Genomic DNA, 11,887 nt, shown 5'->3' with positions numbered 1-11,887 from the left:
GTGTCCCACATGTGGCCGTGTGCCTGTCTGCGCTCCTACCCACGAGGGTGTCCCTCCAGCTGGGTTTCCGATGGCCATCGTGCAAGTCCCAAACCCTCACGGTCCAATCTTGCTCCTGGGGAAAACAGCCAGTACCACCCAGATTCAGGGAGCGAGGCAGAGGGAAGTTGCTTGGAGAGAGGTGGGAAACTGCCAGAACCCAGGTCCACGGGGGGGAAATGCTCGCCCGTGTATGTAATTTGAGGGAACTGCTGAAGACGGAACAGGGTGGTGTGTTTGTCTGTATATATAAAACAGGAAAAAGCCCCAGAATGGGGGAATGATTGCATAACCAAGTACACGGGAAAGTACTTAGCTACTGGACACAATGGCACCTGCAGAGTATTTTCAAGCTCTCTGAAAATACAAGAAAACACCTCCTGAGGCTGGTGTGTGAAATGAACACACAGGAGAGCGCCCCTGAACCTGACCTTGGGGTCCTGCCTCTGTGTCACACACACCACCCCCCCACATTTCCTCCCCTCCCCCCAATTGCAAACCACCCCCACCCCCGGCATTTCCTCCCCTCCCCCCAATTGCAAACAGTGGATTACAGACAACGGTTAGTTTATTTACTGGGAGAACAGTCCTTACAATAAATACAATCTAGTGGTCCGAACAAGCTGGGGCAGACCTTTAGGGAGGGTGACGCAAAGTCTGAACAAAGCAAAGACAAATCTCAGACTCTGGTAGCGAGAAGGTGTGTGTGGGGGCGTGCTCTCTCAGGCCTCACCTGCCCCCAGGCTGGGCAGTAAGGACTGGGGACCAGGTATGCTGAGTTCTGGGGTCAGGAGGCCCCCCAGGCCAGCGAGGAGAGAACTGTGAGGGTGACTCCAGTTGGGGGTTCTCTGAGCAGCTCGGAGGGAAACCGGGGGGCCTCTGTGCCTGCTCACCCCGGGGCACCAGGGACCTGCTCTATCTGAACCTCTGCAACAGGAGCCAGAAGCCCCCAGTGGTGTGTGTTCGGGGGAGGGGGGTGCTCGGGTGTCCTCCCAGCTTCCTCCGGCCTATCACCCAGTACCTGGGTACTGCAGGGCAAGCCCATCCCGCCCCCCATTCTCCAGGACGACCTGCACACGGGCGCGCGGGCTTGGAGCTGCCTCCTGGCCGCAGCTTTCCGGAGGTGCAGCTCCAGGGCCGCGGGGGCTGGGGGGGCGCGCGAGGCTCAGGGCCCGGCCCTGGTGAACGCGGGTGTCTCAGCGCCCTCCGCCCGGACGACAGCACCAAGCCGGCCCCGCACACGCGGGCACACACTTGCAGGAGTGAGCGCGCACCCACACATCCGCCGGGCACCGTGAGCGCTTCCCCAGCTCAGAGGACCGCAGGAGCTGCCCAGGCTCCCGAGCAGCTGGGAGGCCCCCTCACTGGGAAGCCAGCGAGTCCCCCGGCCCGCCTTTCAGCCTGCAGATGGTCATGGGGGTCGGGCTGCTGGACAGAGGCGAGAACAGGGCCCGGAGGGTCCCCGAGAAGGGGGTCTCGGGGAAGGCGTACAAGAGGGAGCCGTCAGTGGCGCTGTAGAAGGACAGATGTCCGGCCTCATAGTCCAGGAAGATGCCCACGCGCCGCGGTGGGTCCCGGAGGGGGGCGAAGGCCCGCTCGGAGGAGTTGTAGTAGCTGCCCAGGAACACCAGGATCCAGAACCCGTTGCCCGCGAACAGCTCACCCTTCTCCTTGCGGTTGGCGTTCTCCCTGCACACGCCCAGCGCCCAGCTGGCCCGCTCTCCCACCTCCACCTCCCAGTAATGGCGGCCCGAGGTGAGGGGCTCCCGGCCCAGCACGCAGGGCCCGGGGTCGAACCGCTCGGGGCTGTCGGGCAGGGCCTGCCGCAGGTCCCCCCGCCGCACGCTCTTCCTGTCTTCCGACAGGACCAGCTCGGGGTTGGCGGTGTCGGGGTCCAGGGTCACGTCCCCTGCAGACGGAGCAGAGGTCGCCCCGTGAGCCGGCAGGCCGGCCCGTGCACCCCTGCCTGCGCGCTGAGCATGCCCCATGATGCTCTGTCTGAAAAAATCACCTAACGGCTTGCCCGCCCCCCGCAACTGGGAACGTTCTAGAAAGCGGTCCGTGCTCCCCTGCGATGCGCCCTCCTTTAGAGGACTGAAGAAACCCCAGGGGCTTCCTACATCTACCTTCCCACACCCTTCGGTTCCTGGAGCCTGCGGCACTCCCCAGGCCCGGGGGAGGCACCCCTCGGACCCCGGGGGCAGGGCGGTCGGGTCTCACCTCGGCTATATCCCTGCACGCGTCAGCCCACAGCCCCTCCCCCCACGGGGGTTTCTGTGAACCGGGAGCCTAGGTTCGCTCCTCCTGCAGACCCACCGGGGCCCCGCGAGCGCGCAGGCGTCGGGACTACACGGCACCCACCTCGGAATCTGCGCAGGGCCTCCAGCAGCCCCGGAACCCTGCACACCGTCCTCATCTCCATGGGTACCACCTCAGGCGGCTGCAGCTTCACATCCTGGACCCTGCAGGGGTGGTGCAGGCGTCACCCCCAGGGCCGCCCCACCCTGCGCCCCGCCCACCTTCCCGGGGAGAGGCCGCGGCTCCTACCTGCGCAGGGTGTCCCTGATGTCCTGTGGGAGAGACACACGCGGCATCAGCGCCTGTCCCCGGATCCTCTGATCCGCCCCACGTCCCGGCCACCAGTGCCCCCAAACCCTTGTGCTGCCCGCTCTGCAGACACACACACGTGACGAGAACCCACGCAGGGGCTGTCCTGCCATGTGCAGCTCAGACACGGGGACCCTCCAAAGACTCTGGGCACGGCCAGCCCTGCAGACCTGCCCGCACTCCCTCAGCACACTCAGAGGATACAGCGCCTCGGCCCCCGGCTCACCCACCCAGAGTCCCCAGCACCCCTGGGTGGTGGCACAGGCGGGAGGGGTCCTGCACCCCCAGCGGGGAGCCATGCCCGTGTTGGCCCAGCGCTTCCCGCCTCCCAGGGCTCACTGGTGCCTGGTCCCACGCACCTGCCCGCCTGCCCTCTCGGAGCCGACTCACACCCACCTTCCAGGTGAGGCCTCTCCACTTGGATGTTCTGCTCTCCCATAATGACACATACAAGCCTTTCACTCAGCGTCACAAACTGACCGTGTCCCTCGTATCAAAATGTTGGAGGCCCAACCCCCCGAACTCAGAGTGAGGCTGTACTTGGAGATGGGGTCTTTACAGAGGTGGTTAGGGTGTAAGGTCACTAGGGTGGTCCTGGGTCCCGCATGACTGGAGTCCTTACCAGAAGAGGGGATCAAGGAACAGACAGGCCGCCGACCACGTGAGGACACGGGCAGGAGAGAGGCGTCGGAGGAACCAGCCCCACTCACGCCCAGATCTGTGACTTCTCGCCCCCAGGACAGGGACACAATAAATGTGTGTTGTTCAAATCTCCCAGCCGGTGGTATTTGTTAGCAGCCTGAGCTGACTGGGACATTCAATTACTTAGAACACTGGCTACTGATGGGAGGACCAAAGACTTTGGTCTTTTTAGAACACCCCTGAGAACAGCAGGTACCTGGCCGGTCCACACCGTCAATCACAGGCGGCCCATCTGCGGTGATTTTAACCATGCACCAGCCATCAGGCCAGACCCCAGGGTGCAGAGGTAAGGCATGGTGCCTATAGAGAGTTTCCCTCGAGGTGGGAGATCTCCACACACGAGTGATGGTCTCTGTGTGGGTTGGTTGGCAGGAGGGTACAACAAGACACATGAGGCCTCAAAGGAAAAGGGAGAATGCAGGTTTCTGAAGGTACAGTGAGGGGGATAGTGCAGGAGTGGAAGAGACATGTGCAAAGGGCCTGGGGCACAAGGAGCTTGGTGTGGGCAGCAGGCAAAGCAGAAACAGCCTGTCCTTGGTAGTTTCGTGGGGTGGGTGGCCCACCCTGGGGAGCTGGGAAGTGAAGGGGATAGTCCTGGTTGTCACAGGCCAACCCACTCCGGGACAGTGTGTGTGGACACACCACACAAGACCCTCCCTGCCCTGAGGGTCCTGCGGGGGTCCTGACCTTAAGGAAAGGGGTTGGCCTCCGTGTACACCACCTGGCCCCTTGGGAGACACATGTTCCTTTAGGAAAAGGCTCTGCACCTACACAGGATGGCTACAGGGCGAGCCTGGAAAGGAAGCTGGGACCCAGGGTGTGGCCTCCTGAAGTCACCCAAACCCTCACCTCCTCTGTCTGTGGGGGCACACCCCCTGCCCACCCCAGGTGCCAGAACCTGACCTGGCCACTCCCTGTGGTGGGCCTCCGCCAAGCACTGAGGTCCGACTGTATGGGCACACCTGACCTCCCTTATTCACATCAGTCAGTGGGGGGGAGGGGGCTGCCCAGGGCTGCTGTCCTGCCCCTCCACGCAGCAGACCCCACCTCTGCCCCCAGCACAGGCAAGGGGAAGCCCTGAGGCTGGGGGGGTGGTGAGGAGAGGGGTGAGGGGGACTCTTCCCTGCAGCTAGCCCACCCAGGCGAGGACCCCAGGTCAGGAGCGGTGAGCAGGTAGGGGTGAGGGCAGTGGGAAGCAGGTAGGGGGCGGTGGCGAGCAGATGGGAGCAGGGAGGGGCAGCGGGGGCACAGGTGGTCACTTTTAGTATGAAATCCAAGAGTGCAGATGTCCCGCACACTGGACATCTCAGCTGACACCCCAAATCACGTTTCATACAGACCTGAGGTTCTCATCTCACTTCCGGGGCCCACCCCTCCTCTTTCCAGAACCTCCACTTCCTCTGGCTTCTCCAGCACCACTCATTTCCCCTGACCTCCTTGGCTGGCCACCCAGACCCCACCTCAGTGACCACAGCCTACTTCTGCCGACCTCCCTCACTCCCCGCCAGACACTCGCCTGGGGTTCTTCCTGTTTCCCAGGCCGTAAACCGCCCGAGGTCTCAGCAGCGGTGGAAGGACCAAGGTCAAACCCCAGGAGGGCCGTCAAGAGCCTCTGCCTGGTCCCTGAAGGTCCGCTCAGCCCTGGGACTCAGGAGGGCCACCCCCGGTGGGAAGTGCCCTGGGCTGCGCACATAGCATCCTCACGCCCTCCTGGGGCAGGGGTCAGGAGCCAGGCAGAGCCTCCGGGCGACACGGGGCTGATGCAGGGCTCCGACGGGGCACCTGCCAGCCTTTCTTCTCCATACAGTGGACCCGAACCTTTGGAGCCAGCCTGGTGACCCATGGACCCTGGATGCCACCCGCCACGCAGGCCCGCCCGAGCGCGAACGGGCTCCAGGAGCGGCCCGCGAAATGCTGGCGGGGTTCGGCATCTGTGTCCACAACCACGGCTGCAGTCACACGAGGGGTACCTGCCCTGGCGAGCCTGCCCCCGCCTTTCCCGGGAACGCGCGTGCAGGCGCGCGGTGCGGCTCACCTGCAGCAACCCCAGCGCCGGCAGCTGGCAGCGCCCCTCCAGCTCAGCGATGAGCTGGGCCAGCTGGGCGCTCTGCTGCCCCAGGCGGGCCGCGCTGTCCCGCAGCGGGGGCAGCACCTCCAGCTCTTCGTCCTCCAGCCTCCGCAGCAGACGCCGCTCATCCTCCGCAAGCAGCCGGCGCAGCCGCTCGAACTCCGCCAGCACGTTCTGCCGCTGGCTCTCCACCATCTTCTGCGGGCGGGCGGACAGCACAGCTGAGGGCCTGCCCCACCTGCTCCCCGCGCCCCGGCCCACGGCCCGCCCCAACCTCACCCCTGACGCGGGGTTTACGCAGGGTCCGGGACAGGGCTCCCTCCTCTTGGGCAGCGCGACGCTGAGGGCCGCAGTGTCCCTCCGCGGGGGCTCAGGTGCCGGCCACTCCCCACCCGCGACCTCGGGCTCGGGGCCACCTGCCTGCCACAAGGCACAGGTCTCCTCAGCCTGCGCCTGGAACAGCAGTGCATCCTCCATTTGCTTCCGCAGATGCTCCAGGGACTTCTCCAGCTTCCCCTGCGGGAAAGCGAGACCACAGTGACCGTTGCTGCGCGGGCCCAGTCCCTGCTCGCGCCAACGGGCAACGCCCGCAGAGCCCGAAGTCGGCCGGCGGGAACCACAGTCCTGCGCATGACCCGCGGACATCCTCAAATTAGCCAGCCGGGGCACCCAGGCCCCTTGCCGGAACTCCGGCTCCTGACCTCCCCCTAATCCCAGCCCCCTTACTTCTCCACGCCTGCTCTGGGCTCTCTGTAGGCCCCTAGCCAGTGCAGCCCTGCCTGACTACACGCTCTGTCCGTCCTCTGGCTGGACCCAGGCCTGGGAGGTGGTGCTTTCGGGACCCAGCACCCCAGGGTATGCGAATATCAGGTGCAGCTCGCCCGGGGGGGGGGGGGGCAGGTAAAGACAGTTTGCTGGGCATCCCCAGGACGAAGACCAGCTAGGCGCTAGCACCATGAAGGGGGTCGGAATGTGCCACCCCCGAGGAGGCCACCTTTGACACAGGGACGATTTGGAGCGGTCATAGGAAGGGCCCTCTGCCCTCCTCCCTTCTGCCTCCGTCTGTACCAGGAAGGGGAGAGCACTCAGCACAGGTGACTCTGCTACTCAGATAGCCCTGATCTTCCATCAGTTCCCCCCCAACCCCAGGCCTTAGGTCTTCCTGGTGCTAGAAGCCCAAATCCCTTTCCTTTCTCTAGCCCCTGCTCCCCAGTGTATTATTCGATGTTAAAATGGAACATAAACGCAGTCCAACTGGGTCTTTCACTTCTCCTCTGTGAAGCCCCTTGTATCTATGAGATTGAAAAGACGAACATAAAACTGTACATCTTCTCACTTGTTACTCTGCCTTTAATTTGCAAGCCTCGTGCAGCAAACCTAACAGGTTAGAGAAAAAGGGTGTGTCCCCCCCTACAATAGGAAGGGTAAGTGCTGCCCCAAGGGTCTGTATGGGGCCAGCTGGGGGGTGCCTCTGGAGAGCTGCTGGTCACTCTCTGCCCTCATGATAACTTTCCGCTCAGCGACAGGAGTGCGCACTTGCTGGGCTAACACAGAGGGTGGGGTATCCCGCACGTGTGTTGTGCCCTGGAGTCAGAAGCAAGACTATGAGATCTGTCACAACGAGTCCATTGATGCAGATCGGGTACCAGTTTGTTCTGTGTCCCAGAACTTGTTCTGTAACAGCGACAAAGTGGCCAAGCATTGACTCAATTGCCAAACCATGTCCCTGGTGCACCCCAGCACACACAGGCTCCTGGCCAGGAAGCAAATGCAAACCACATTCACAAAGCTAGAAGGGTGCCACCCAGGCACTCCATACCTCGGTTCCAGGAGTCCCGAGGTCCGGTGAGCAATGCAGAGGCTAGCGACCAGGGCAGTGTTTGCCCCGAGGCTCTCGGCAGTGGGGTGAGGGTGGGTTTGGATTTTAAAGAAATGCATTTCCTGAACAGATGGAGGCATCTCAGCCTAGAGTCAAAGCGGGGCTGATCCCTGGCATGTCGGATGGCAGAAGTGGCCCCAAGCCTGGTGGCTGCAGCAACCCTGGCCCCTGACCCCCAGGGCAATGGCTCCGTCCTCCACCCATCCTGGCCTGGCTGACTTCCCACAGCCCAGCCTTGCCCACAACCCTCTGAGGGCTGAGGCCTGGTCTGTCTACCTCCCTACGAGACCAGTTACCTCTAAGGTTCTCCTCCTGCTTTCTCCTGCTCTGAGCTCCATCCCTGCCAGTGGTCAGTCACACCTGCCCGGTCCCTCCAGACTCCCACCATGTGAAGTCCTAGCAGGGCCTGCGCCTCCCAGAGCGCGCCTCTCCCTGATCTCCGGGCTGGTGGCCCAGTCCCAGGAGGGTGCGGGTTTGGGACTGGCTGCACGCACACCCTCTGTACACCGCCCCCCCCCGCCCCGGGCCTCCGGCCAGGCCCCGCCCCGCACCTTGAGGTCGTCGGCCGCGTCCTGCAGCGGGCGCACGCGGTGCGTCCAGTGCTCCCCCGAGCGCTCGCAGGCCGCGCACAGCAGGCGCAGCTCGTCGCCGCAGAAGGCGGCCAGCGGCTCGCGGTGCGCGGCGCACACGCCCTGCGGGACGGGCGACGGCGGGTGCAGGCGCCGCGCCATCTCGGCCATCTTGGCGAGCGGGCGGTTGGGCCGCAGGTTCCTCTGCGGGGACAGCTCGCGGCACTCGGGGCAGGCGTACGGGCCCTCGGGCTGGCCCCAGCAGCGCCGGATGCACTCGCGGCAGAAGTTGTGGCCGCAGTCGGTCATCACCGGGTCCGTGAAGTAGTCGAGGCAGATGGCGCAGGTGGCCTCCTCCTGGAGGTTGGTGGACAGGTCGGGGGCGGCCATGGCGCCGCTGGGGCGGAGGAAGGCGGCGCTCTCCGCCGGGTCGGGCGGTGGCCTCCGCCGCCGGGACTCTGGAGAGCGCGCGGGGACGCGAGGGCTCCGGAGACGCGTGGCGCAGGGCGCAGGGCGCGGGGCAAGGGGGGGTTCCGGGGGACGCGGGGTTCAGGCCACCTGAGGTCACGAGGTTCAGGGCACCGGGGGACTCGGGACTCAGGGCTCCGGGGACGCGAGGCGCAGGGCACCGGGGGTCGCGGCACTCAGGGCTCCGCGGACGCGGGGCGCAGGGCTCCCCGACGCGGACAGGAAGAGGAGCCGCGGCGGAAGCAGGAAGCAGCTGGTTTTTTTTTTTTTTCCTCCTTTGGAACAACCCGCTTTAGCCTCGGATTGGCTGCGGCCTGTCACGCGGCCCGCGGGCCGGACAGAATTGGAGGCTGTTCACCCGGTGACCTCGCGGCGGCGCTGCCGCTGCCTGCGCGCGCGCTGGTAGCTCCAGGTCACTGCTCCCTCGCGTCCGAACCAGTTGCAGGACCCGGGCCATCGGGGCGCCCCGCACGTTCACCGGGTTCCCCGCTCAGCACAGCGACTGCGAGGACGAGGGGGGCCTGAGGCTGCGGCGGCGAGCCCCAAGCCGTGCCCAGTGCGCCCCTGGGCCGGGCACGATCGGGACGCGTGGAGGGAGGGGCTCGGCCTGCGGAGACTCTGGGCTGGTTGGGGAGGGAGGGCGTACACTGAGTGGGATTCGGGTGCCCGGCCGGCCGCAGGCTTGTGAGTGCGCCTGAAACTGCAGAGGACGGCGGGTGGAGAGGAGTCTCTCCCACCCATGACCCCTACTCTGAATTGCGCCCCGGCTTGTGCAGCTTAAACTCCCTTGAGGTTTATAGGGATCAGTGTGGAAAGTTTCATTTTCCCATCACCCCCCCCACACACACACACACCCGCGCAAGGTGCAAACATGGAATGTATGGAAGACACAGCAGGTGGACCCTGGAAGTCGCGGCTCTACGTAGAATAACCCGAAGGACAGCAGAGCCAGTGCGCGGGCTCCATCCCTAGGTGGGCGCGGGTATCCCAGGGACAGCTTTTAAAGGCAAACACGCCACACCGCGCCTGGTACTGGATGTCCTTACTCAGAATCGATCCACTAGGAAACTCAGCGGCTTTTCAGAGTTTCCTTTATGAAACACGTGTGAATATACTCTCTTAACATTTAACTGCTTTAATCGGGATTATATTTCATCTTTGTGAAACCGCCAGAGGTAAGCCTGGCAGGTGGCCTGCGCTGAGCTGGGCCACCTCACCTTCCCGTGAAACCAGGGCCACCCTCACTGCCCCAGCCTCTACCCCTATCCCTTCACCCACAAGGTCACTGTAGAGATGACCATCTGGCCTGATTTGAGGGCCCCGAGGCAGAAGAAAGTTTGCAGGGGGCCGGAGAGTTCAGGCTGGGTGTAGGTGTGCAGGTGGGACCCATCCTTCAGGTTGTAGAAGGACATGTCCCCTGCCTCGAAGTCCAGGAAGACCCCTATGTGGCTGGGGGGCTCGGCCAGCGTGACAGGGGTCGGGGCAGATGTGACCGGCAGGTACTTCTTTTCCTTGCACAGCTGCACCACCCAGAACCCGTTTTCAGGGGACTTGGGGACCCTGTCCCTGCGGCTCACGTTGTCCCTGCACACGCCCAGCGCCCAGAGTGCGTCACCGGTGAGGTTCATGCCCACCTCCCAGTAGTGCCTTCCCGAGGAGAAGGTCTCCCGGCCCACCGCGCTAGGGTAGGCCAGGAATCTGTCCTTGCCGTGGGGCGCGCCCTCCAGTGGAGTAGTCAGGTGGCGCTTCTGGCGGCTCTCGTACAAGAGGAAGTAGGGGTATGCGGTGGCGGGGTCGGGCACCACATCCTCTGCAGACAGGCCAGGGGCCATGGCAAAAGGGGGCCGGATCATCCCTGCCGTCGCTGACCATCCCCTAGGCCTCCCCAAGGCTGAGTCCAGCGGTGAGCCTGGGTCCCTGCGTGGGTCCCTACCCCACCTGTCCGTATTAGTGGCGCCGAGGAGATGGGGGTCAGGGGGCCGTTTGGGCATCTCCATTTGTGTCCCCATAGGGACAGAATGGAGAGCATGGCCCTGGAGCAGAAGCTCAGGGCCCAGAGCGTGGCTGTCCATTACGGAACGGTTGCCCCAACTGGGGGCTCCCGCTGAGTGACTAGGGGCAGGGCGGGGAGTAGCCGAGAGCACCGGGGCCCCTGCTTACCTTGAAAACTCTTGAGCACCTCTATCTGCCTGGGGACCCTGCAGACCGTCCTCAGCACGGTAGGGGTGGCCTCCGGGTACTGAACACTCAGGCTGTTCTTCCTCCAGTGGACACAGGTCTCACTGTCCCCTCTGGCCCCACGCGGAGGCCCTCCCTGCGCCCATCACTGCCAACCCCGCAGGTGGCCACGTACCTGCTCAGGAGCTCCTTCATGTCCTGAGAGACAGGGAGCAGGGACGGAAATGGGCAAGGCCTCATGAGGAATGTGGGGTGTCATGGCTGCGTTTCTGGTCTGCAGAGCTAGAAGGGCTTTATGATGTTCTCCTGGGGCCCCGTACCCACTTTCCAGAGCGCCACCCTGCCGTGGCCGCACACAAGGATCCTCCACCTCTGGCCACGAGGCCCCCTGCTGTCCCCCTGTAACTGAGGACGCTGGACGCTATCCCGCTCACGAGGGGTGGTGAAGGCATGGGGCGGTGACGACCGTGGGGGGACGTGACCGGTGACCATCGAATGGGGCCTTTTGTACTTCAGACGTCTGCCTATTAGCCTGCAGACCAGCCGCTTTCTAATGGAAGACAAAACGTTCCCCAAATTTTGGGCAACTAACTTGCCTGCAGCAGGTGGCTCCCTGGGCCCAAGGCCCACGGGAGCTCAGGACGACAGACAAACCCTGGGACCGACCCAGGCAAGCAGGATGTCCAGCGCTTTGCAGGCGGCATCTGCCTCTGGTGTCTAAACACGCCTGTGCGTGTGTGCGAAATCTTATCTGTTGCCGTGGATCCCTGTGCTTGACAACTTTCCCAGCTGTCGGCCACTGTCACCCCCCGCCGTCAGGGCCTCGCTGGGCCAGTGAGCCCTCGCCCCCCTCCCCGGCCGTGGGCTAGGAAGCGAAGTGACACAGTCTGCGGGCCTGGGGCCTGGACAGACTGTCCTCCAAATGCATACGCCGGGGCCCTAGCCCCCAGGGCCCCAGAAGGTGGCTGTATTTGGAGATGGGGTCTTTACAGAGGGGGTTACAGTACAGTGAGGTGACTAGGGTGGGCCCTGACCTCAGAAGATCGGTGTCCTTGCAGGAGGCGGGGTTTAGGACACAGACACACAGAGGGACTGCCCTGTGAGGACACAAGGAGGAGAGGCCTCGGGAGGAACCAGCCCCGCCCACACCTGGAGCTCAGACTCCCAGCCCCCAGGACCAGGGGAGAGAATGTGTGTTGTTGGAGCCTCAGGCCTGTGGTCTTTGTTATGCAGCCTCAGCTGACTGAGTCAGAGCCTTCCCTGTTTATATTTGTTTTGCAGTCAGCGGCCCTGACCACACCTGGGCCTGAGCTCCTCCCCCACCAGCCAGGTGAGCAGGGGTGCTGAGGGCTCCCCTCCCCCACCAGCCAGGTGAGC

The 11,887-nt window shown here is 63.9% G+C and overlaps 2 protein-coding genes across 4 annotated transcripts in view; both read right to left on the bottom strand.

The window, feature by feature from the left end:
• Window positions 1-589: 589 nt before the first annotated feature.
• Window positions 590-8,644, bottom strand: TRIM11 (tripartite motif containing 11). 2 transcript variants are annotated; one of them, XM_073889933.1, is made up of 6 exons: window positions 7,847-8,644; window positions 5,837-5,932; window positions 5,384-5,611; window positions 2,587-2,609; window positions 2,401-2,501; window positions 590-1,948 (listed from the first exon to the last, which is right to left on the bottom strand). In XM_073889933.1, the coding sequence occupies exons 1-6, from the start codon at window positions 8,252-8,254 to the stop codon at window positions 1,401-1,403; spliced, it is 1,404 nt and encodes a 467-aa protein (XP_073746034.1). In that variant the 5' UTR covers window positions 8,255-8,644; the 3' UTR covers window positions 590-1,400. The 2 variants fall into 2 exon arrangements, with proteins under 2 accessions (XP_073746034.1, XP_025715887.1); XM_025860102.2 differs by having other exon boundaries at window positions 5,384-5,614; window positions 7,847-8,636.
• A 762-nt stretch (window positions 8,645-9,406) lies between these two features.
• Window positions 9,407-11,887, bottom strand: part of TRIM17 (tripartite motif containing 17) — a 10,953-nt gene continuing 8,472 nt past the window's right edge. For both annotated transcript variants that reach the window (XM_073889931.1, XM_073889932.1), the window contains 3 exons: window positions 10,686-10,708; window positions 10,493-10,593; window positions 9,407-10,142 (listed from right to left, as the gene is read on the bottom strand). In XM_073889931.1, the coding sequence (XP_073746032.1) occupies window positions 9,595-10,142; window positions 10,493-10,593; window positions 10,686-10,708 (672 nt within the window). In that variant the 3' untranslated portion in view covers window positions 9,407-9,594. The remainder of the gene's footprint in view (window positions 10,143-10,492; window positions 10,594-10,685; window positions 10,709-11,887) is intronic.

The sequence above is a fragment of the Callorhinus ursinus genome, unplaced genomic scaffold, assembly GCF_003265705.2.
Source record: "Callorhinus ursinus isolate GAN/ISIS: 27379988/994484 unplaced genomic scaffold, GSC_fseal_2.0 scaffold123, whole genome shotgun sequence".
In the NCBI taxonomy this organism is placed as follows: Eukaryota; Metazoa; Chordata; class Mammalia; order Carnivora; family Otariidae; genus Callorhinus; species Callorhinus ursinus.
The sequence above is the reverse complement of the archived record's forward strand: the minus strand, read 5'-3'. Positions and strand labels throughout refer to the sequence as shown.